The following is a 26545-nucleotide window of genomic DNA, read 5'->3' as shown; positions in this document are numbered from 1 at the left end:
TATATCACTCTCACTGAAGTCTATCCCCATTTAAGTACTCTTTGAAATGCAGCATGATCAATCCCTCTGACCAGTATTAAGCAATTTAATACTTAGGACTTTAGGTGTAACCTAAGCTGAGCAACAGTGAAAATCTGATTCAGCAGAAAGACAACCCATTTTGTTTTTCAAAGAATTCTTCCAAAATACTTTCTGAATTTTTTAATTGTTTCCACATAGACAACTGTTTATTGTCTTGGTGAGTTTAGTTTGCTGTTGGGATGACCACAACAAAGTACCACAGGCTGTGTGGCTTAAACAACAGAAATTTATTTTTTCACAGCTCTGAAGACTGGTAGTCCAAATCAAAGTGCCAATAGGCTTGCTTTCCTCTGAGACTCTCTCCTTGGCTTTCAGTTACCATCCTCTTGCTGTCTCTCCAAATGGTCACTCCACTGCAAAAGTGAAATGAAAGTGTTAGTCACTCAGTCATGTCTAATTCTTTGGGACCCTATGGACTGTAGCCTGCCAGGCTGCTCTGTCCATAGGATTCTCCAGGCAAAAACACTGGAGTGAGTGGCCATTCCCTTCTCCAGGGGATCCTCCCAACCCAGTGATCAAACCTGGGTCTCTTGCATTGCAGGCAGATTCTTTACCATCTACGCCACCAGGGAAGGCCACCATGAGCATGTCTCTGTGTCACTCTGTGTGTCCTAATCTCTTTTACTAGAACACTAATCAAATGGGATTAGGGCCCACTGTAATCATCATTCATTTTAACTTGTGTGTGTGTGTGTGTGTGTGTGTGTGTTAGTTGCTCAGCTGTGTCTGACTCTTTTGAACCAGTGGACCATATATGGAATTCACCAGGCAAGAATACTGGAGTAGGTTCCCATTTTTTCCTGCAGAGGATCTTCCTGAACCAAGGATTGAACCCAGGTCTCTTGCATTGCAGGTGGATTCTTTACCATCTGAGCCACCAGGGAAACCCCCATTTTAGCTACCGCTTTAAAGGCTCTATCTCCAAATACAGTCACATTTTAGGGAATTATGGAATGAGATTCGTGACATTGTACAGGAGACAGGGATCAAGACCATCCCCATGGAAAAGAAATGCAAAAAAGAAAAATGGCTGTCTGGGGAGGCCTTACAAATAGCTGTGAAAAGAAGAGAGGCGAAAAGCAAAGGAGAAAAGGAAAGATATAAGCATCTGAATGCAGAGTTCCAGAGAATAGCAAGAAGAGATAAGAAAGCCTTCTTCAGCGATCAATGCAAAGAAATAGAGGAAAACAACAGAATGGGAAAGACTAGAGATCTCTTCAAGAAAATTAGAGATACCAAGGGAACATTTCATGCAAAGATGGGCTTGATAAAGGACAGAAATGGTATGGGCCTAACAGAAACAGAAGATATTAAGAAGAGGTGGCAAGAATACACAGAAGAACTGTCCAAAAAAGATCTTCACGACCCAGATAATCACGATGGTGTGATCACTCACCTAGAGCCAGACATCCTGGAATGTGAAGTCAAGTGGGCCTTAGAAAGCATCACTATTAACAAAGCTAATGGAGGTGATGGAATTCCAGTTGAGCTATTTCAAATCCTGAAAGATGATGCTGTGAAAGTGCTGCACTCAATATGCCAGCAAATTTGGAAAACTCAGCAGTGGCCACAGGACTGGAAAAGGTCAGTTTTCATTCCAATCCCAAAGAAAGGCAATTCCAAAGAATGCTCAGACTACCGCACAATTGCACTCATTTCACATGCTAGTAAAGTAATGCTCAAAATTCTTCAAGCCAGGCTTCAGCTATACGTGAACCGTGAACTTCCAGATGTTCAAGCTGGTTTTAGAAAAGGCAGAAGAACCAGAGATCAAATTGCCAACATCCGCTGGATCATGGAAAAAGCAAGAGAGTTCCAGAAAAACATCTATTTCTGCTTTATTGACTATGCCAAAGCCTTTGACTGTGTGGATCACAATAAACTGTGGAAAATTCTGAAAGAGATGGGAATACCAGACCACCTGACCTGCCTCTTGAGAAATCTGTATACAGGTCAGGAAGCAACAGTTAGAACTGGACATGGAACAAAAGACTGGTTTCAAATAGGAAAAGGAGTATGTCAAGGCTGTATATTGTCACCCTGCTTATTTAACTTCTATGCAGAATACATCATGAAAACGCTGGACTGGAAGAAACACAAGCTGGAATCAAGATTGCCGGGAGAAATATCAATCACTTCAGATATGCAGATGACACCACCCTTATGGCAGAAAGTGAAGAGGAACTGAAGAGCCTCTTGATGAAAGTGAAAGTGGAGAGTGAAAAAGTTGGCTTAAAGCTCAACATTCAGAAAACGAAGATCATGGCATCTGGTACCATCACTTCATTGAAATAGATGGGGAAACAGTGGAAACAGTGTCAGACTTTATTTTTTTTGGCTCCAAAATCACTGCAGATGGTGATTGCAGCCATGAAATTAAAAGATGCTTACTCCTTGGAAGAAAAGTTATGACCAACCTAGATAGCATATTCAAAAGCAGAGACATTACTTTGCCAACTAAGGTCCATGTAGTCAAGGCTATGGTTTTACCAGTGGTCATGTATGGATGTGAGAGTTGGACTATGAAGAAGGCTGAGCACCGAAGAATTGATGCTTTTGAACTGTGGTGTTGGAGAAGACTCTTGAGGGTCCCTTGGACTGCAAGGAGATCCAACCAGTCCATTCTGAAGGAGATCAGCCCTGGGTGTTCATTGGAAGGAATGATGCTAAAGCTGAAAGTCCAGTACCTTGGCCACCTCATGCAAAGAGTTGACTCATTGGAAAAGACTCTGATGCTGGGAGGGATTGGGGGCAGGAGGAGAAGGGGATGACAGAGGATGAGATGGCTGGATGGCATCACTGACTCGATGGACATGAGTCTGAGTGAACTCCGGGAGTTGGTGATGGACAGGGAGGCCTGGCGTGTTGCGATTCATGGGGTCGCAAAGAATTGGACACGACTGAGCGACTGAACTGAACTGAACTGAACTGAAAATGTGCAAGAGACACTAGAGACTCAGGTTCCATCCCTGGGTCAGGAAGATCCCCTGGAGGAGGGCATGGCAACCCACTCCAGAATTCTTGCCTGGAGAATTCCATGGACTGGGAGCCTGGTGGGCTACAGTCCATAGGGTCGCAAAGAATCAGACACAACTAAGGCAGCTGAGCACGCACACACAATAGGTTAGAGCTTTAACATATAAATTGGGGGGCAGGGGACTCAATTCTATGACAATGAATATTCATTGATTAATTCATTCAGCATCTTCCTCAGTAGTTTCCAAATTTGATTGTTTACAAGAATTTCCTGAACAGTTTATTTAAACAGTAGAAGCTGGGCTTCACTCCAGACCTACTGAGTCAGAAACCTTGAATATACAACCCAGGTATTTGTGGTTTTACAAAATCTCCTCAGGGAATTCTGAGATGGAGCCTGAGTTAAAACTTCCAGGGTTAAGTATTCTAGAAATAACACTGTGCTCCAGGCATGCCTAAAATGCTGTCTGCATATTAACTCATTTAATCCTCACCTTGAGCTACATGGTAGGCACTTTCATTCCCCCATTTTACAGATGAGGATGCATAAGTACAGAGAAGTTAGGTTACTTGCCTGTGGTCACAGAGTTGGTCAGTATCAGAACTGGAATGTGAACCCAGGCAGTCTGGCTCCAGAGTCTGGGCTCCTAAGTACTAAACTCAATTGCTTCTGTCCCGTAGATGGAATGTTGACCTCAGTCAACCATGTATGTGTCCCAAGTGGGCTAAGAACTTGAACTTGAGAATCATCAGCAGTTGTTTCACACAGATAACTGTGACTGCAGGCTTAGATATTTTGTGTTTTAGAAAGAATAAGCAAAATTGTAAATGCTGACTGCCTCCAGGTATAACCTATACATTTAGAAGGTATGGCACATGTTCCAAGTGGTGAAGCAATTTGAAAGCACTCGAAGTTTATGCAAAATGAGTAAAGAATAAGGACTAGAGAACTTTGCTTCTTAGAGTGAACACAAAGGGATACTGGTCTAGTGAATAAGATAAGCCTGAGGATTTGCTTTCTGCATTCCCTTTCACTCTCCAGAAGCACTAAGATTGGAAGGAAGGGAGACAAGAGACAGAGGTCTTCCTCCTACCTGCCTTCCTGGGCCTTCTTACCTATCACCCTGGCTTCTTTCCCATAGATCTCTCCCCTAGTAAATGCAAAGGGCATCTGGTCATTTGGAGGCCTTCAGCAGACTGTATTTCTAATGTCGTGTTCTCATACAGGTTCTGTTCTTTAAAGCCACTTCTCCTGTTTTTCTTCACAGGCTCCTAAGAGTCCTGGTGCAACAGTCAAACCTCAGTGAGATTAATCACCAGGACAATGAGGTGAGCCTGCCCTCGCAAGGAATGGTTGGACATTGTGCAGGTTAGAGTAGGAAGAAGGGTTTTCTGAACCACAGAGCTTCCTCTCTTAAAGGTGCAAGGAGGGGATGGAGCAGTTTTGTGTTTATACCCTGAGAGGGAAGGCTGTGTCTCTATTATTAATTCTCAGGCAGAAATTTATCCTACTGCGGATAGCTTTTAATCGGGTAGGATTTATTGCATTAAGTATTTAAGCATTTATCTACCACTGAGATTTTGTAATTTCCCTTTGGACATTGAGAAATAAATATTGCTCTTTCCTGTCTTCTCGAGAACCAAAAATTTCTATGGCTGCTGATGCTCTCTCTTTGAGTGGAAAACAACAGATAGATAATAATTCTAGGCTCCCTGCTCCAGAAGCCACACTATTAATGCCAATGACCACAACTGCTGTTTCCTTTACGTTGCAAGGCAAGCCTGTGCCAGGTGTCCAAGAAGACAGAGCAACACTCTCAAAGCTCCTGAGGGAGGGTGGATCAGACCAGGCAGAGCTGCCCCAGAGACACTGAGGGGCTTGTATCTATTTAACTCTTTAAAAAAATATATATATATATCTGGTTTTTATTAGCCAGGTTAATTTCTTTAACCAGCTTCTTAAAACAGATTTAAATATCTGATTTTTAATGGAATTTTTTAAATGTAAACTTAATTTGACTCCACTAAGAATGTCTGATAACTTTAAGAAAGCCTGATAGTATTGAAAATGTATATGCCCCAAGATGTGAAATAACTTTGTTTTCAAGGAGACTGGCCATAGACAGAGTGGGAGGGAGCCCCCTGAAAGGGACTGGGCCCCTACTTCGTATTTCTCCTGGGCTGCACCTCTTGTCTTCCTTGAGCCTTTGAATCAAAGGCCTCCTTCCAACTGGCTTGGCATTAATGACCACATCAAAAAGTCCCTACTTCACAGTCTGGGTCTGAGGATGGACACTTCTCTGACTCGGTGGTCACATGCTGTTTCACCTACCCCTCGTCTTCCGTAGTTTAAAGCAAAACCCCACATGAGAGAACAGTGCACTGTTTTAAACTTCTGCTTTAGAAATGAGAACCAGAGATGAGAAAGTGCCCTTCGTGTGAAAGCAGGGAGCCTGGGGGCTTGCAGTCTGTGTCAGCTGATTAAGAACTTCTAGGCTTTGGGTAACTTGCCAACCACTTCTTACACCTTCAGCTTCTTCCCTCACCCCCACCCCACCCTGGGACTTATTAAATGAAAGGGGGCAAATTCAGTCATTTACACCCTAAAGTTAAATTTCTCTTACAGACATCCAACTCTGTCCCCAACTCAGTGGAGCTGAACATCCCTTAGCAAAGTGACAGTTCCCTATTTTTCCCCACCCTGGGAGGCCCCTGATTGGTTGGTGAGAATGAAAGTAGACAGAGATCTTTCTAACAGTGGTAGTTGTAACGCTTTTCAGACAATATGTGGTTAATATTGGAAAAGTCTGTAGTTCTCTTTTGCGCAAAGCAACCTCTCAGAGAAGATTCTTCTTGGTCTTACACCAGCATTGGACCTATTGGCTTTTTTGAGCAGATGCCTCAACAAGGACACTTGCCTTCAGTGTCATAGCTTCCTCTTCATACCATATCACAGCATGTCTGAAACCCATCTGAATCCAATTACTAATGCTTGCCTGTGTTTTTCTTTAGTATATATGTTGCTGTGTGTGCATGTTGCTCAGTCATGTCTGACTGCTTATGACCCCATGGACTGTAGCCCTCCAGGCTCCTCTGTCTATGGAATATTCCAGGCAAGAATACTGGAGTGGGTTGCCACTCCCTTCTCCAGGGGATCTTCCCCACCCAGGGATCAAATGTGGGTCTCCTGCATTGAAGGCAGATTCTTTATTATCTGAGCCACCAGGGAAGCCCATATATATTGCTGGTATGAGCCAATCCATATAAATTTGCAAGGGCTAATTTGCTCTTTGCCATTGGGAAATAAGGATAGTTCTGAAATGGAAAGAACACAGCACAGGCTTTCCTTTCCATTTATTACCTTGGTAGAGTTCCTGCATTTGGCTTCTCAGTGTTCTGAATAAGCAGTCACCTTCGGCCCCACCCCCACCCCACTTTTCCAAATGAGTTCCAAGTACAGTCTCCATTATATATGAAGGAGTAACAGTTAAAACACACATACCCTACATCTGTTAAATAGCAGGAAGCAAAACAGCAAAGGCAAAGAAATCAGGGAAAAGGTAAGCTAGTGCTGGCGAAGCATTGTGGCTTCCTGACGACAAGAGGAAAGAGCAAGACACATCCCCTATGGAGTTTGAATAAAATTATTTTCCAAGAATAACTAAAGGACTCCCAAGCTTGTCACAATAATGCTTAAAGATTAAATGATCAATTAACAGAAATCTAACTTAATTGAGACAGACTGTTAACTGAAACTAAGAATGGAGAGAGGGAGAGAAGGAAAAAGAAATGTTTTCTGCAGCCATCCTCTAATTGTTCATGTAAAACAAAACATAATATGTACCACTTTATATCAGAGATGACTATTACTCTAGAGGCTATTCTGTTCTGAGCTCAGTGACTTGAAATATTTTTTGTACTATTAGTTTTTACTTGAATAAATAATACATGAACACATTTGCTTCTTAAAAAGTTAAATATTACAAGTAATACTAGAAGTCCTTGATTACTTCCACCCTACCACCTTAGCCCCCAGGTAATTGTTCTTTTGTGTATATATATAGTATGTATATACATACTTTCTCAATCTTTTGTATTTATTACATCTTCTTAATCCAGTCATCTATTGATGGGAACTCAGTTGCTTCCATGTCTTGGCTATTGTAAAAAAATGCTGCTATGAACATTGGGGTGCATGTGTCATTTCAAATCAGTGTTTTCATTTTTTCTGTATATATATACCCAAGAATGGAACTACTAGATCATATGGTAGTTCTATTATTAGTTTTTTAAGGACCCTCTATACTGTTTTCCCTGGTGGCTCAGAGGTTAAAGCATCTGCCCACAATGCGGGACACCTGGGTTCGATCCCTAGGTTGGGAAGATCCCCTGGAGAAGGAAATATCAACACACTCCAGTATTCTTGCCTGGAGAATCCCATGGATGGAGGAGCTTGGTGGGCTACAGTCCACGGGGTTTCAAAGAATCGGACACGACTAAGCGACTATCTCAATCTCATACTGTTTTCTGTAGTAGCTGCCCCAATTTACATTCCCAACTGTGTGCAAGTGTTCCCTATTTTAATTTTTAGTATGCATGCATGGTTGTTCTTCAAAACAACTGCATCAATTTATAACTCCACTCATAGTGTAAAACATGCTTATCACTGTTTTCCTGTTGTTGGATTTTCTTATTATTGTTTTAATTTGCATTTCCCTAATAGCCAATGAAAATGAGCATAATTTCATAGGTATAGTGGGCATTTTTAGATCTTCTGTGAATTGCCTATTTATTTAGACCCTTTGTCCATTCACCTTTTCTTACATATTCATAGGAGTATTTTTTTTTTTTAATCGCACCGCATGGTTTTCAGGATCTTAGTTTCCTGACCAGGGATCAAACCTGTACTCTCTGCAATGGAAGTACAGAGTCTTAACCTTTGGGCTGCCAAGAAGTTCCCACAGGAGTTTATTTTATATTCTAAGCAATCCTTTATCTGTTATTGAATTGCAAATGTTTTTTCATAGTTTATTCTTTATTTTAGAACTGTTTGTGATGTCTTTTCCTCTACAGAAATTTTAAAATATGATATAATCAAGATGATCATTCTTGTCCATTATTGTTTTTGTTTTCGGTATCCTTTTTAAAGGCCTTTCCTACCCCTAGGGACATAACTACATCATGCTAAATTTTCTTTTAGTTTGTTACAAGATTTTTTTTTTTTTTTAAATATGTGGTTTCATTTCTGAACTCTGTTCTCATTCCAATGATCTATTTGTTTTTCTTGTTTCATTAACCACACTGCTTAATTATAAAGTGACTTGTTTGGAAGCTATCCACACTGCAGGATTTAACACTGTGGGAAAGGCACCATGGGTCAGATGGTCAGATTGTTCTGTGTCTTTGTTCTTTGGGACCTCAGGGGAATCTCTTACAAAGAGAGGGGCTTGTCTATTGCAGTCACAGAGAATTAAGTTGTTAATTCCTGGAATCTAACCTCTCCTGCTTTCATTTTAGCTCTGACAGGAAAAGCACCCCACAAAGAGGGACTATAAAATATTGGCATCTGCATTAGAATTTTGAATGCATTTATCCAGAAAAGCACTGTTATGCATGGTATTTAAAATAGATAGTTGATCCCATATTAATGCACATTCTGATATAAGTAGATTTTTGTGAGTGGCCTGACAATCCAAACTTACATTACAATAGTACTCGCAGAAAATAAATCCAAGTTGCAAAAACAGATGTGAATCTTTGGATATAATTCTTAGCAGTAAAATCTACTTACAACATTCCCAGGATTCAAGCACAAGCAGGGACTGTTCATTAAAAAAGGCAAAATCAATAGAAACAGTCCCTGATTTTAGAAATCTTTTTGCTCTACAGCTGGCAGAAGGTAAAATAATAAAGTCAAAAATTTTTAATGCACCAGAATTTTTATTCTAAAAATGAACACCTTAACAGATAGAGTCCAGTGCTACTTAGGAGCTCTCACTTCTCTCCTCAGACCTTCCTTTCCCCATAAGGTCCTAGAGGCAGATCATGTATTTTTTTATATCTATATCCCTAGAATCTAGTTCAGTAACTTGCACATAGTAGAGTGTCCCTAAAATATATATTTGGAAAAAGAATTAAATTATTAAATTCAAGAAAAAGGCATATGATTTTATTTTATTGTCCTTTCCCTCTTTGTTGTGTTGACCTAACTCAATGAATGACTCATTTTATTTACCAGATTTGACTCCCTGTGACTTTTAATTATTTCCAAATCTACTCTCAAACAAAAAAAGATTTTATATCATTTGAGAGCTTCAGAAATGTATTGTAGATTTTAGGGCAGGAGTCCTTGTCCATTTTCACAACATGGACATATCTGGCATACTGGAGAAGGCTGTGGATCCCTTCTCAGAAAAATGTTTGAAGTTACATAATATAAAATACATAGCATTACAAAAATTATATTGAAAAACAGATACCAAAATATTTTAAAGAAGAAATTTGTAATATTTACATGCAAGCATTTTTTGCTAATGCCTTACTGATCTTTGTGATCTATAATTGTAAGTTTTTACCCACATAAATTTGAAGAAAATGGCTTTCATTACTGCATTTCTTATCTTGTTTTAGAAATTCTTTTTAGACTCTTTTAAATTATATCCTTTATTCCAGTTTTTTGTACACAGAAGACCCTCTGTAACTTTTGTGAGGGGTAGTCACAAAATTAATAGTATGTGAATATAAAAATGTCAGACAGAGCCAAACTGGACTTCTGTGAACTTCTAGATCCTTCAAATGACCTAGAATTGTTTTGCTGATCTCGCAAACACCTGCTAGAATTCTATCGCCCAGCGCACCAAGATGTGGGATGAACCAAAGCAGCCAGCCACATCACACGTTTCTCTCTCTGTGCCTTTTAGCATCTGCAAGAGCTGGTCTAAAAGTGCAGTTCTGAAACAGAAAACTACTAAACACTGAATCAGATTTCTGCTTCATAAAGCACAAAAGTTACAGTGGTTTTGGAAAAAAAGAAAAAAGTTCTGAGAAGACGATAGGACTTGAAAGCCCTTTACTGAAATGTTGGTGGCACAGGCTCAAGGCACAGAATTACTCATGTGCACCAGAGTGTGTTCCAAAGCCAGCCTACCATGCATACAACAGCTATCACACACAGCTGTTTCTATCAACAATCTCGAAATGGCTCCTAAGTCAACCAAAACTTAACATCTCCCTCCAAAACTTTCTAGAAAGCTATGTTCTTAAATGAACATAAGTTACTCTTCACTCAGAGCCAACATACCTTCTTTTTCAAAGAAGTAGAATTCTACTGTCACCAGGGCCATCTAGGTGTGTGTTGCAACATATCTTCCAGAGACTCCTAGACTTTCAGCTCTCAGATTCTTTGAAGGCCCAGTTGGGTCCTCAGTGAGGGGCATCACAGTTTAGACACAGGTGGCTGGCTTGCATTCAACAGACTCTGGTGTTTTATACTCCTTGTGAATCCAAGGGAACCTGGATAACCTGTGATTCACTGGTAACTCTTCCTGTGAACATTTCTCAAATACATTCCGTGTGCTTGGGCATATCATAGTGAGTAAGCCACAGCCTCTGCCATTAAAGTGCATCACAGCTAAATCTTAATTCTTGTCACAGCTCAGGGCAGACGCAAATTGCCAAGCTGGAAGTCTGCCCCTTAAATGGCCACCAGTCTTAACACAACTACAATGTGCTAGCAGTGTTAAAGAAGCTGAAAGAAGGAGGACACAGTTGTAGGAAACAGTTCCTGAACAAAGTGTGTTGGGCAATGCAAAGAGTGGCATTTGAGCTGATTTTGAAAGTTTTGGTTTTCATATTACTAACTCTAAGCGGGTGTATTTTTATTTCTCATTAGCCCAACTGAAAAAAATAGCAACAGGAAATTTCTCTTGACTTGAATGAATGTTTGAAGCCTGTTTGTATTATAATATAAATATACAACATATTTATATTATATATTATAATGTATTATTATTTAGAGACTAATTGAGTAATTCAAGTCTTGACTTGGGGCCACTGAGAGGATCAACAGTGATTTATAACACTGATCCCAAATTCCAAGGTAGAGGATGGGTGGGAGGGATTATATTCATATATATATTTTTCAATAGCTTACTGAACTAAATTCTTGCCAGCTGCACTTTCAGAAGAAAACTAGAAGTGATGCCAAATGAAATAAATAATAATACAGGGTGGCAACCCTTATGCTTGAGAATCACCCTTCTAGAAAGTGAGAAGACCCCAAATCCAGCTAAAATCACAAAGAAAAAAATTGTCCAGTATCTGAGCTCATTTCGAAAATGAAAGCTACTAGCTTGATGTGTGGAACAAGCAATTTCCTCCAGAGTGGGAGGGACCCCAATTTGAATCCGAACTTGTCTTATACCCAGTCAGTCAGTGACCTTAGGGAAATCATTTAACCTGTGTTTCAGTTTCCTCACCTGTAAAATGAGTCTAAAAATACCTATCTCTCAGGATTGTTGTAAAGATTCAATGAAGTGAATGAAGTTCTTGGCACCAAGTAGGTATATGAAAAATAGTAGTGGCCTTTTGCACTGTTTTTCAAAATATGCAGGAGCTGAGGTTTTTTTGTTTTCATTTTTGTTGTTGTTGTTGTTTGGTTTTTCAACAGGGAGTTAAGGAGGGGTGGTGGTTGCTTTAAGAGAAAAACTCTTAAAGCCTAGAAACTCTTTAGGAGACAAGGCTTAACAGTGTCCTAACAAGGATTAAATTAATTCACAATTTCATGCTGAATTCTCACCTGGCTAAATCAATCTCTCTGCATATAGTGATTGCCATCTACCTCATTTGGAGGACTCATCAAGAATTCTAACAGGTTTCAACAGGTTTCAACTGAACAGTTGATAACAGTGATCATAGCAGACAAGTTCATTTTCTATAAAGAAGTCATGTTCTGTCTTTCTTGTGTGAATGATTTTAGAAAGCAAAGCCAAATTTTACAAAAGCAAAAAAATCCATCAAGAAGAATAAGAAGTCACTCATTCATTTAATAAGCTTTTGCTGAGCGTTTACAATGTGCCTGGTACTGTTCTAGGTTCCAGGGACTCGGGCAGAAAAGGGCCCTGCCTTCATGAGGTTATACTCCAGTAACTCAGAATTGTCTCCGATGTCTGTAGTCCTGGAGCTGGTGGCACGTCATAATGAAGCCAATGATTCTAAAGCAAACGGTACTCAACTCTGGGAAAGGGGTAATCACTGCACAATAAAAAGAATCTGATTCCCTGGAGTCCAGATTTCTAATTCCAGAGGGCCAAGTTAAAAATAAAGAGGACCCACTGAAATGCTTTGAGCTATTCTGAACCTCAAGTAAATATTCAGCCGCAGGAATAAGAACAAGAAGTTCCACTGTTGTTAGACGGTCATTATTTTCCATATGGAACCAATTTCTTGAAATATCTTTAAGAGTATCTGGAGGCTCAGTGTTATATGACACTTGAAACTTGAAAGCAGGCCATAATGTAATGATTTAGAATGTGGAACTGGTCAAGGGGACTTACATTCTAATCTCACTGCCCCACAAACCTCAAACCCGAGATTCAGTGTTGTGCTCAGTCACAGGCTTGAGAACTTCCCTAGAACTCAACTTCCTCTTGCATAAAATGGGAAGGACAGAGACCCCTTTCAGTGCTGACCAACTGCTATAGCAAAAACTCAAAACCTCAGTGCCCGATGTAATAAAAGCTTTTTCCTGCTAGCTTCATTGTTCAGTGCTGGCTGATGAGGTGACCCTGTCCTGTCTCATCAACCAGGTTCCTGGACTTTTTAATCATACGTTTCCAGCACCTTCTTGAGACTTAGCCTCCCCTCTATTCAGTTGCCAGGTGAGGAAAGAAAATATATAAAAGACTGCACAGTTTTTATTTTCTAAGCAGGCCTTGGAGGAGTGGGGTTTCCATTCTTCCATCCTTTCTACTCACACGGCAGTGGTCAGGACCCAGTCTTGGGGCCACACCTATCTGCCGGGAAACTGGGGAATGTAGGCTGAGTATGTGCCCTGGAGAAAGAGGAAATCCAATTTGGTGAGCACCACAGACTTCACCACAATATTTAATCCAAAATGTTATTTGGAGGATTGAGATAATATACAGAAGAACTCATAAAGCTCTCTAGAGCAATACATATTCATGTATTATCTGTGTGTGTGTCAGTCATTCAGTCGTGTCCGACTCTTTGTGATCCCATGGACTATAGCCTGCCAGGCTCCTCTGTCCATGGGATTCTCCAGGCAAGAATACTGGGGTGGGTTTCCATTCAGTTCTCCAGGAAATTTATTATCTGGAACATTATTAATGTATTATCTGGAATAATAATAGCTCTACCCTTCTAGCCAGGCTGCAGCCCGTCTCCTCCACTCAGCTCATCTTGGATGGACAGAGAAGGCCGAGGTGGTAACACTGTGTTACATGCAGAGACAACTGCAAAAAGAGAAAGCTGTCCACTTCCTTTGCTTCCTTTACCAGGCATCTTAATCTAGAATCATTTTAGATATATTTCATGTAATTGTGAGCTATACGCAAGAAGAAGAGGCCATCTTTTCATAGTCCACTCTCAAATACTACTGGTTCTTTTTGGCAAATGTTTCCCAGGAGAAGTTCATTTTATTACAAAACCAGACCTAACGTGTGACCTTAAGCTAGGAAAGAAGGTGGAATTCACCAGATTGGCTCTTCCGGATCTGATTTCCAGGCTGCCACCAAGTGATCTCTTCTAAACAGTGTAAATCAGGTCACGTCAACGCCTGCTTAAAATCCTTCACTGTCTTTCTATTGACTTCAGAATAAAATCCAAATGCCTTATATAGGTTATTCCCCATCCCACGCTCCAAGGATCAGCCCTGCCTCTTTCTCCAACTGCACCTCGCATGGCTCTCCTCCTCTCCCTATTCATTCATTCATTCATTCAACTGCTTTTCATCTAGCCTGGGTCAGTCTCTGGGGATACTTTAGTAAACAGACAGTGTTCTGGTCTGGTGGTGGGAGATGGCATCCCAGTGTACTCTGATCACAAGTGTCTGCCTCTGTGACTTGTTGCTCGCTGGTCTCTACCTTCAGTTTACCTCGATTCCTAGAGGCCCATGTAGAACAGTCCCTACCTCCGGGGTGGTTACTTGGTCATGGCACACCAGGTGCATTCTTTATAGCATTCAACAATCCTGAAAATCCTTTGGCTTGTTTGTATTATTATTATTTGTATTTGTGTTATTATTTGCATTTATTATCTATCTTCCTCTACCACAACGGAGTTCCCACGAGGACATGGATCTCATTGATCTTATTCCCTATAGTATGCTTGACACCTGTTTGCCTGACATCAAGTAGGAACCCAAGGAGTATCAGTTGAATGAATGATTCAAGGAACAAGCGAACTGACAGACAGCAACCAACACATCTGGTGATGCCTTCAGGCCTGGGGAGAATGTGTGTACTCCACTTTCCTTCCTAATAGCCTGTGCTCATCTCAGCCCCTCTGACTGTGGTTTTGCAGGGGATGACAGCACTCCACTGGGCAGCTTTCCACAACCGGCCTCAACACACCCAAATGCTACTGAAGAAGGGGGCAGACCCTACCCTTGTGGATAAAGACTTTAAAACAGCTCTCCACTGGGCAGTCCAGGTGAGAAATTAGCCAGTGGGCTTGTCTCAAGTGTAAATGGTGTAAAGCAACGTTAACAGTTCTGAGTAGGTCAGACCTGTAAGGCACAGTCCCAGCATTGATGTGGGCTTTATATGTATGATGGACTTCCCTTGTGGCTCAGCTGGTAAGGAATCTTCCTGCAATGAGGGAGACCTGGGTTTGATCCCTGGGTTGGGAAGATCCCCTGGAGAAAGGAAAGGCTACCCACTCCCCCACTCCGGTATTCTGGCCTGGAGAATTCCATGGACTCTATAGTCCATGGGGTTGCAATGAGTTGGACACGACTGAGTGACTTTCACTTCACTTCACTTATATGTATGACAGAGCAAGCAAGATATATGCACGCTGCCCTCCTCCCTCCATCCATACCCAGAAGGGCAACAGCAGACCGGTCACTTTGGAGCATTTGGGTACATCAGTTGCTGAGAAGAAATCCTGGCAAGGTAAAGAGGGGGAGGAGTTACAGAATATCAGGCAGAGCCCACCTTGGCTGTTACACACACACACACATACACATATATCCATACCTCACTCTCTCCAGCAGTGCTTGCTGAGGGCTCACAGTGTTCCACGACAATTCTTCGAAGAATTGCTAGGAAGTCCCTTCAGAGTCTTTGGACCATGAGTCTCTTCTTCCTTCCAAATCCTCTGAAGCAGAATAATTCCAGGAGACCCTGAGTTCTACTCTGAACCCTGAAAATAGTGACTCATGACACCCTACCTCGCTATCCCAAAAGGGAGTCTGTATCAGTACATGTAACTGAAGAAATCAGAAATCTACAGCTCAAAGAGAGGAAAACTGAGACTGAGGTGAAAGAATGACCACTGGTAACATTTATTGAGGTGTTGTCTCGGGAAATCATTCAAAGGGATTGATTAAGAGTTATCTGTTCTGTCCTTGAGAGCAGTACTATGCATCCTTTGAACAAAACTGCCAGCCCGTTCTGTCTTTTGATGCCTGATGTAGACATCCCCACTGTTTATTTCCATCAGCCCTATAAAGGGACCCTTGCTGAACTGTGGTCAGCATCCCCCTGATTCTATGTACCCCGACAGTGGTTTCACTTAGGTGTTTTCACGTGCCACACATGGCGGAGAAGGGCACCTGGCACTTTCAGGGTTGACATGTGCACCTGAGATCAAGGGGAAATAGAAGTGATTTGGAAACTACTCTGTTTTTGTTCTTGCAAGCTTGGCTTCAGTTGCTCTGTAGCAGGGCCAGCCCTGACAAAACTCTGAAATGAACAAAGCTTGTTTTTGTCATCCCCACCTGCCCTGAGCACCCTCCTACATACTTTCAGTATTTAATCAGCTGCCTTGCCACCCCGCCATGCCAGTCCCTGCCCAGCACCCAGTCCTCTGGCCAGAGGTCACCATTGCAGCAGGGGCCCCAGGGCAATATGGCTGGACAACTAAGAAACATCCCACATGTATCGGTTCTCAGCTGGGGTGACAGTGGTATCAGAATCAAGCATTTTCTGTATCTTCACTCTCATCACCTCTGTTCTCTGATTCCATTGATCTAGGATGGGGCTCCTGTATGTGAATTTGACAGAACCTCCCCAAGGAATTCTTACCTGTATGCCTCCTCTGCTCCACCTTCGTCCACTGCACCCACAGTTTAGAGCTACTGCTTCGGACACAGGCTTGCAGTTGAATCAGCAGTGCCTGTAAAATGACAAATTCCCAGACTCCACTCCAGATTTAACGAGTTGGGCTCTTTGTGGGTGGGAACCCCTGTTTTTATCCTCCAAGAGGCAATTTTGCAAAATCAAAAGAAAAATGTGCTCAGCTCAGAGGATCTGAGTTTGCATTAACAGAACCAGATTTGTTCTGAGAAAAGTCCCTGATGTCTGCTTGGCTTAACTATTGGTGTATCTTTGGGGTATGAATGAGACTGTGTATATGACAGTGATATGTAATATTCTATGTAATTGGAAGAGATTATAGTTTTTATTATGGTTCCCAATTTCCTCTATGAAAGCTTAGTTAATATACTATCTACATAATCTTTCTCTCTACTAAATGATATGGCTTTTACCTGCTACATTGATTTTAATCCTGCCTGCACATTAGAATCAAATGAAGAGCTTTTAAGCAATACTAATACTCAAGCCCCACACCTATTTTCAGTCAATTATTCTGGGGTGCAACCCAGCTGTTAGTATTTTTGCAACGTTTTCCCTTCCTCTAGAAGCTTGTAATGCCCAGCTAGGGTTGAAAACCACTATGATAAATGAATTCATATGAATAGGTGCTAAAACCTTAGCTACTCCTACCTAAGATATTTGCATTCTGACTCATGATTTTGTAAACTAAGTATAATGCCTCACACATTTATATACTTAATAACTTAGTAAATGCTTAGTAAGCACCTACTTTGTATGTGGCATGGGAAGGGGGAGAGATTAACACTACAGATCTCTTCTAGGACCCCTATAATCACATGTGATATTGCATGGGTGGGTCTGTGAGGATGTTAGCATACGTTTTTCTGAGGAAGGTGTCCACTATTTCTTCAACTCTTCAATGAGGATCTGTAACCAGACTCCAGAATGTTAAGAATCTTACTCTGGAGGAACCGTGCACCCTCTCACTCCCTGTGGTTAGCACTAAAATTCAGAAGTGATGTGCTTTGACCTTTACTCTTCAGAGAAGACCAAGGGTAATTCCAAATGTCAGGCAAAACCAGGATTACACTTGCCTCCTTTAGCCATCTTCTTCATTTATAACAGGGGGACAGCACTCTGCTCCTCTTGAAGTTTTTCCATATGAATAGGTCTATTTCCTGTTGTCATTTATTCCTTTCACTGAATTTAGGGCTTTTCCCTGGGACTATAAGAGACCATACTTAAAGTGACAGGACTTTGAGTTAATAAAGCCTCTGTATTTGACCCAGGTAATCAAAGCAGTAAAGATTTGAAACACTGGGCCCAGAAAGTAAGGCCTTCCCAGGTGGCGCTAGTGGTAAAGAACCCACCTGCCAGTGCAGGAAACATAAGAGACGTGGGTTCGATCCCTGGCTCTGGAAGATCCCCTGGAGAATGAAATAGCAACCCACTCCAGTATTCTTGCCTGGAGAATCCCCATGGACAGAGGAGACTGGTGGGCTACAGTCCATGGGATTGCAAAGAGTCAGACACAACAGAACGACTAACACTGTCTTGCAAGCATGCCCTCCCAGAAAGTAAACTACGTTTGACTTCTGCCCCCATTTCTCAGGTCCCTTGGTTGCTGGTGGGGCCCTCCTGTGGGCCCATTGCCCTCATTCACCTTCCCCATCTGCCCAGGAGACTCCTCTGCTTGGCTCTCTCTGGGCTAACACTGAGCAGAACCCTGTCCCTGTCTGCATCCAGTCTCCTCTGATGAAATCTCAGTCGCTTCGGGGCATGTTCTCACCTATTTGTGATGGTATTCACTTATCAGGAGTCTACACAGGTCTCTCTCAGCTTCATCTCCCTCTCACTCCTCAACACTGCAGAAATCATAAATCTTTTTTTCATTCTCTTTTCCTCAGAAAGCCCATCGGTTCCAACGACTTTAGCTACCAATTTACTCAGAATTTTCTCAGGTCAAAATCCAGCACTGACCTCTCTGTTGATACTAGGCTCACATTTCCAGCTCTACCAGGCATCTTCCCATCATTTCCCATGGATGTATCAAAGTCAACTCGTTCAAACTGAATCCACAGTCTCTCCTTCCCATCACATTTCCATCCTCCCAGTAGTCCAAGACAAAGGCCTCCAGGTGGCCCATGAACACTCCTTCCTTATCATCATTCACATCAGTTGGTTGTCAAGACCTCTTCCTTCCACCTCCTCAGGTCTCACAGTTGCCTCTTTTCTATCCCCACTGTATAGATCAGGGTCCTAGCACGAAGCAGCCCACTCAGATGGGATTAATTGAGCATAGATTCATAAAAAGGCTATTTACACACAACCACAGGTTGCCATTAGGGAATCTAAAACAGCCTAAAAGAGCCTGAGAGGGAAAGGTTACTAAGACACAGCAAAAGTTGTAGCTGTAGGAGAGGGCGCAGGACAGAAACTGTAGCCCTGGATGGAATACTCAACCTGTGATCTAGCAGGGAGAGAACTGAACGATAAATGCCCCAGTCACTATTTCCTCCTATGTCCATCTCCTGTCAGTGCCACTCACTGGTCAATCCCAACTGGAAGCCAAAGGGCCGAGGAGCCCATTTAATGCAACTCATACATGCTGAGAGCAGGTTGAAAAAAGGGAGTTGACCAGGAAGAACAAATGGCGATGAGGAAGTACACCCACCATCACTGCCTTAGGTCAAGCTTCCCCTCTCTCTCACGGGAACAGTTTCAGTATCTGTATTTCTACTTCAGCCCTTTCTTTCTCTACTCTATTCTCACATTGCCGCCAGGTGCTCTTTCTACAAATCACAAAGGAATGTACTCACGTAACCGTTACTGCACCAAAAACAATTATGGTCACCCTCGGTTCTTGGCTCAAAAGGCTTCAGCAAGTGCTGTTTTTTGGTAAAGAGCAAACTCTTTGATTTGCACTGACTGCTGTGAACAACCACTTGCCACCCCACCCTACTCCCTGCTTCTCCTTTTCAATCTGTATAGACATTAATCCAATCATACTAGAATATTGATAATCCCCTTAATATATGAGAAAGATTCATCCAATCTTCCCCTTGGTCATCCTCTTCCCCTTTGGTGAAACATTTTTTACTACTTGTTTTTCTTTAAATGGTATATACTTAACAGTAATCTTATTGATTTATTTGGCTGCATCAGGTCCTAGTTGTGGTATGCAGAATCTTTCCTTATGGTGCTCTGGCTCAGCAGTTGAGGCTCAAAGGTTAATTTGCCCCGCCACATGTGGGATCTTAGTTCCTCCGTCAGGGATTAAACCCGAATCCCCTGCATTAGAAGGCGGATTCTTAACCACTGGAACATCAAGGAAGTCCCAATACTTTTTTCTTCTTGCCTTCCCTGCCTCATCCCTTCTAACTGCAGAATTTATACTTGTTCCTCCTTATTTCTCAAGGCTCAACTAAGTTTACCCTCTTTGCTGGACTCCCTTTTAGAATTTTCCCCTCTGTCTAGCGTGTCCTTCCTTCTATTGCTGGTGTTACTATCAGCGGAGTACCTACATCTCCTCTTCTAGACCACATGCTTAAGTGTAACATACCTTACTCATCCAGCTGTCTCTCAAGACCCAAAACAGACCTTTGTGAATCTTTATGAACACCAAAAAAGTTTTCACTGAATTCAGTTCGATAAGCATATCCATTGCAAGCCACTGGAATTGGAATTAGTGTTTTACTGGGTTCTTTCTGTGACAGACCATTTTCAGCTTAACCGAGACCTCCAGGAATGCATTGCCTTAGTATCAAGGAGTTTTTCCTAATGAAATGTAATCTAGGATAGCTATGATGACAGGTCAGTGAGAGGGCCAAGTATCTACCGCCCCTCAAATCTCACCTCTAGCTCCTTCCTCCTGCTGCTGCTGCTGCTAAGTCGCTTCAGTCATGTCCGACTCTGTGCGACCCCATAGACGGTAGCCCACCAGGCTCCCCCGTCCCTGGGATTCTCCAGGCAAGAACACTGGAGTGGGTTGCCATTTCCTTCTCCAATGCATGAAAGTGAAAAGTGAAAGTGAAGTCGCTCTGTCGTGTCCGACTCTCAGGGACCCCACGGGCTGCAGCCCACCAGGCTCCTCCATCCATGGGACTTTCCAGGCAAGAGCCCTTCTTCCTAACCCTAGCTAATGTGTTTATTTAGAAGCTTCCTCAGTAGTACTCTTTTTGCAGGGCATTTTTCAAGGGTGAGTAGAAAAAAAAGAACTGCCCTAATATAAAGCAACTATTTCATGTTTTCTCATTCGGTATGTGATTAAGGAAATTATACACACACCCTTGGAGCTCTTGAATGTAACCATGAAGCCACTAGTGTCTGAGACTGATTTGGTCCAGCATGAAATTCTCCTCCTTCCTGTGGTGGCCAAGATATGTGATCAACTGTTTGAACTGTGTCAGAATTCTATAAATATACTTTAAATATATTCAGAATGCCAAAGGATAATTATAAATGTCATAGGCCAGTGGATCCAGACCATAGATGAAAGAACCTTAGAGCTGGGAGGGACCACACAAAGTCATTTAATGCAACCCCTCTGTTCACAGGTGGAAAACTAGTGCACAGGCAGGTTACCATTGTCCAGGGTCACCCTACACCCACCGGTGCCCGGACCACACAACTCCCAGTGCTTGATTAAAAGAAAACTAGAAAACCACATAAGCCCAAAGTAATCAAAGAGAAAGTCAAATTTACTAAATCAACTCCCATTACCCTGGAAGCAAAGATGGAGTTATCTTAAAAGACAGCCTAAATTAAAGTGGTCTGCATGTGTGAGCTCCCCAGGGCTTGGCTGAAGAGAGGGAAGGAGATGGGTAGACGGCCAAAAAATAGGAACTCACCTAGGAGTAAACACAAGTAAAGAAAGAAGTGAAAAGATAGTGAAAGGCGGGAGATAGTGAGAAAAAGAGAAGAAAGCTAAGAACAGAACGGGTCTAATTCTAGTTTGGCTTTGCCCATAGTTTGTAAGGCTTGTTTTATTTATTTATTTATGCTCTGTTCAACCAATATTTGTTACAAGTTACTCTTTATTAGGCTCCATTTCAGCAGAAAGACAGTGTTTCTACACATGACCACCGGCAAGGAAGGAGGTTTCGTGGGGGCGTTTTCCATATTAATCATTAGAACACCTGTGAAACGATGTAGTTCAGCAGCTGAGGGTCACAGTGCCTCACTGCCCCTCCCCAACCATTTCTATCTTAGAGTAGCCCTCCAGGGGGGTCAGCCCCAAGTTTTGGGATACAGCAGACTCTGGTATCAGGCCAAGCAGAAAGCCTGGGTCCAAACAGGCTAACTATGAAAAGGGTCCTGACTCCAAGCTATGATATTGGGCCCCTTTCTCTTCTAGTCAGGCTTCCCTGATAGCTCAGTTGATAAAGAATCCACCTGCAACACAGGAGACCCCGGTTCGATTCCTGGGTTGGGAAGATCTGCTGGAGAAGGGATAGGCTACCCACTCCAGTATTCTTGGGATTCTCTTGTGGCTCAGCTGGTAAAGAATCTGCCTGCAATGTGGTAGACCTGGGTTTGAACCCTCTATTGGGAAGATCCCCTGAAGAAGGGAAAGTCTACCCACTTCAGTATTCTGACCTAGAGAATTCCATGGACTGTATAGTCCATGGGGGTTGCAAAGAGCTGGACACGACTAAGCGACTTTCACTTCACTTCACTTCTCTTCTAGTCAGCCACAAACCCTCAACTCTCGTGTGTTCACAATCTACTAGTTCACAAGCTAGTAGGTCTTGCCCTCCAACTCCATTCCAGTCTAACACATTTGGCTCCAGATGAACTTAAGGGCCAGTGTTCTTCCCACAGCACAAATCCACCTAGCCCTTTAAAAGGGCCACGTGACCTGAAACCCTTTCATCTCCTTTGTGCAGTCATCGTCATGTGACAGACAGACCCCTACTTCCAAGAGAAGGACAGAGATTGGAGTTCCCTTCCTGAAGAACCCACCATAGAACTAATTTCTCCAACACGTTAACAAATAAACAACTAATCCTAAATCTTGCACTAAGATTTCTTGGGAAGTCACCTAGAATAAAAAGGGTCTACAATAAGGATATTGAAATCTTGTTTTTTTATCAGTCTCTGATAACACAATTACTGTAGCTTAATCTAACTTTCTTCTTGGCAAGGCTTCTTATGAATTCTTCTCCTTCATGAGGTGTAAAGAGAAAATGACCAGGACTCAGTGGTTCCCAGCAGTCTTTAGGTTACATGAAGGCAATTTCATGGATTACCCACAGATAAAACAACACAATAAAAGAAAAATAAATAAACCCACAATCTCATTTGGCCACCCAATGCAGAATTCTAGAGCTCCATAATAAGATCTATACAATATTCTTTCCCTGTTGAACAATATTCCCACCAAATGGAAACTCACTCTCCAATTTTCCTAGGGGCGCTTGTGGGCAACACCCATTTCTTCTCTCCTGGTGCTTCCTGGTGTCTGTGACCAAGGCTTCCCAGGCCTAGAGACTCCATCTGATGGATGTTCAGCTGAGTTTGCCAAGAAGACCACTGAGCCAGGGCCTCTATTCACAAACTAGGGACCTCTCTTTATTGTGTTTAGTCATTTAGTCGTGTCCAACTCTTTCGAAACCCCATGGACTATAACCTGCCAGGCTCCTCTGTTCATGAGATTTCCCAGGCAAGAATACTGGGGTGGGTTGCCATGCCCTTCTCCAGGGGATCTTCTCCACCCAAGGATCAAACCCACGTCTCCCGCATCTCCTGTTTTGCAGGCAGATTCTTTCCCCCTGAGCCGCCAGGGAAGCCCTCGGGACCCCTCTAGGGCTCTCTCCAGTTCTTGTGAGGGTGCACCATGGCAACCGTCGTAGGAGAGGCTTTTAAGGCACCAAATGTGGAAAGAAGGTCTCAGTTGGTAAGACACACTTTACTGCTACTGAAGTTGCTGATACCAACGGCCGTTTTCACTTTAACTCCTCCCGTGTGAACATGCAGGATCAAATAAATAAACCATCCCTTTAACTGAAGACACAATAGTGTAACAGTGAAGTGCCAGGGCTCTGCAGTCAGGCCCAGCCTTGCCACCTCATGGCTGTGACATTGGACAATGAATCTGCCTGTGATGCGGAAGACCTGGGTTCAATCCCTGGGTTGGGAAGATGCCCTGGAGAAAGAAACAGTGACCTATTCCAGTATTCTAGCCTGGGAAATCCCATGGGCAGAGGAGCCTGGCAGGCTACAGTCCATGGGGTCGCAAAGAGTCAGACACAACCGAGTGACTCACTGACAGACAGAATCCCTCTGTGCCTCCAATTTCTCCTCTACATGAGGATGATAAGAGTGCCTACCTCATGGTACTCACTTGTTTAGTCCTGACACCCACGGAGTTGTTGTCAGGATTAAACAAGTGAGAACAGGCCGGGCTGGGCACAGAACATTCACTTGGTAAACATCACTATCACCATTACTCTTGGGAGGATATTATTATAAAAACAATAGGGATGTAAATGAGGGTTGGATCTCAAGACAAAGGAATTGTCTGAAAGATTCAGGACAAAGGCATTTTGGAGAAAAGGGGTAAGCGGGTGAAATTTCTCTTATCCAGAAAAGCCATGTAAGAGTCCAGCTCTCAAGGGAAATGCTGAGTGGGACTGTCTGCTCCGGAAGTCAGAAGGGGCCCACTCAGACGTGCCGGACTGCAGCCCACCCCCACCCCGCATCTAAGCTGGCTGCTTCCAAAATGGCTCCTGCATGGGTCAGGCAAGGAGGGAGGAAGACAGTGTGTAAGATGTGGGTTCTGTTTTTCCCATCTGTGCTTGACGCTCCATCCCACACAGAAGGAGAACCCGTGACAGGCTGTTTTGCTGTTTAAAACACTTTGGCAAGCCGAATTCCTTTGCTCTTCCAGGAAACTGTAAACAAAATCAATGCATTGAGTGGACACTCTTTTTTGCTTCTATTTTACTTCTCTAGTGGCTAGCGCTTCTTAAAAGGGGAAAATGGCTTCTTGATTGTCTTAAATATACATATGTCAGACCCCTCAAAATATGTTTAAGTAACATTAGGTGAAAGAATTTTAGAAAAGCTGATAAAGCAGGCGTGAAAGCTTAGATGTGTTCACTGTAGCAACTTTTTGATGACAAGCATGCCATGGTACTGAACTCATTGATCCAAATTATTTAAAAGTCATTGTGAGAAGAAGGATGGAGGGAGATGAGGATGTAAGGGGGAAGGTGAGACGGAGGGAAGGCTAAAGGTGGCCGGCAGGGACTACGTTATGGATCTGTCCCCTGGCAGGGCTCTGGGGATAGACTCAGGAAGGATCCGGATGGCGAACCAGAGCCCTAACCACCTGGAGGGCTTGCACTCACAGTGAGAATGCCCAGCCCAAGGGAGTGTGATGTGCGAGCCTGCTTAGTCACTTCAATCCTAAGGACTGTAGCCCACCAGGCTCTTGTGTCCATGGGATTCTCCAGGCAACCCAGGAGTGAGCTGCCATGCCCTCCTCCAGGGACCGAGTGTGACACTAAATAGCAAATAAACATCTCCATGACAGGTCAAAAGAGATACCACAGAAGAAAGGAACACATCATTCCTCTGGCATGTGAGCAGAGGGCTCCACATTTTTCCTGGGCCCCACAGATTATGTAGCTGGCCATGGTATAGCATTTTAAACCCACTCAGCACTCTTCCTGGGGCTCAAAGTTGAGAGTTTTGCTGCCCTCAGCCTTTGGTCCTGCAAGAGCTGTCAGAACTGGTGTCAGCCACTGTCCCCAGTACAGGGGGCAAACCCTCCAGCGTTCACCGTGTAGTGGTTCTGAGAAGCCATGCTGAGTCATAGGATATCCGGAGAGTTCTTGGTGCAAACAGGGAGAGGGGAGGGAAAGGAACAGGAAAAGCCAAAATGAATGGGTTCTGTTCCACAGAATTGTGCAAACTGACTCAGAGGTTCTAAAACACAACCCTGGGGTCAAATAATCAAGTGGGAAGAATGCCAAAAGAAATATTACATACTTGGAAAATTTATTATGAGATGGCTGTTGAACAGCATTTGGAGTGTATTAGAATTGCAGCTTTTAAAAGGTTCAGTACCCCCTTTCAGCCCAGGGACCCTGAGTCTGGCATGTAACCTAGCTCCTGGCCCCCAGAACTACAGCCTATCTCTCCCATTTCTTTAAACTGCTCCTCATGCCTCCTAGGGACCTCCATTCTACCCATAAGACCTGCCGCCTAGAAATTCAGGGTCTCTGTGGATTCATTGAGAAAATGCAGATGAGTTATTTGGACTGTTTTATAATCTTTACCCAGATACCAGTAGAAAACTGAAAGATAAGACTTTCCACAGTGTGAGACAGAATGACTTTATTTTATTGGCCTTTGAGGATTTATTGTTATCTTAAATTGCAAATGCTTATGTAGTGCAGGCATGCTAAGCTGCTTCAGTCATGTCCAACTCTTTGCAATCCCATGGACTATGTGGCCTGCCAGGCTCCTTTGTCCGTAAGATTCTCCAGGCAAGAATATTGGAGTAGGTGGCTGTGCCCAGGATTTTCCTGACCCGGGGATTGAATCCTAGTCTCCTGCATCTCCTGAACTGGCAAGCAGTTTCTTTACCACTAGAACCACCTGGGAAGCGCTTACATAGTGCTTTTTTGTATTTTTCAGTCCAGTGAAAAATAACATGCACAATATTTACTTACTCACTTATTCAAGCTAGAGATATAGGACACTCTCAAGGAAGAGCTGTTGACTTTTAAGGCTGGGACAGGTTGCTAAAAAGAATGTAGAGCAATCTCATTCCAAAGATAAGATTAAAAACTTATTGATCTACACAGAAAGAGGGATCCGATTTAAATGGTTTCCTGAAGCTCTTTCCTTTTCATACTTGTTTTACTTCTTTATTGATTAGCTACTAAATTATGACCCAGTTCAGTTCAGTTCAGTCGCTCAGTCGTGTCCGACTCTTTGCGACCCCATGAATCGCAGCACGCCAGGCCTCCCTGTCCATCACCAGCTCCCGGAATTCACTCAGATTCACATCCATTGAGTCAGTGATGCCATCCAGCCATCTCATCCTCTGTCGTCCCCTTCTCCTCCTGCCCCCAATCCCTCCAGCATCAGAGTCTTTTCCAATGAGTCAACTCTTCGCATGAGGTGGCCAAAGTACTGGAGTTTCAGCTTTAGCATCATTCCTTCCAGAGAAA

General features: G+C 42.9%; 1 protein-coding gene and 1 long non-coding RNA gene across 3 annotated transcripts in view; one reads left to right on the top strand and one right to left on the bottom strand.

The window, feature by feature from the left end:
* ANKRD55 (ankyrin repeat domain 55) overlaps positions 1–26545 on the top strand; it is a 111001-nt gene that overhangs the window by 50493 nt on the left and 33963 nt on the right. For both annotated transcript variants that reach the window (XM_040262550.1, XM_040262549.1), the window contains exons 6-7: positions 4326–4386; positions 14599–14727. In XM_040262550.1, coding sequence (XP_040118484.1) covers positions 4326–4386; positions 14599–14727 — 190 coding nt within the window. The remainder of the gene's footprint in view (positions 1–4325; positions 4387–14598; positions 14728–26545) is intronic.
* LOC120879528 lies at positions 290–10806 on the bottom strand. Its single transcript, XR_005724809.1, has 2 exons — positions 10358–10806; positions 290–434 (listed from the first exon to the last, which is right to left on the bottom strand). It is a non-coding gene; the product is annotated as an uncharacterized LOC120879528 (long non-coding RNA).

The sequence above is a fragment of the Oryx dammah genome, unplaced genomic scaffold, assembly GCF_014754425.2.
Source record: "Oryx dammah isolate SB20612 unplaced genomic scaffold, SCBI_Odam_1.1 HiC_scaffold_20, whole genome shotgun sequence".
Taxonomy (NCBI): domain Eukaryota; kingdom Metazoa; phylum Chordata; class Mammalia; order Artiodactyla; family Bovidae; genus Oryx; species Oryx dammah.
The sequence above is the reverse complement of the archived record's forward strand: the minus strand, read 5'-3'. Positions and strand labels throughout refer to the sequence as shown.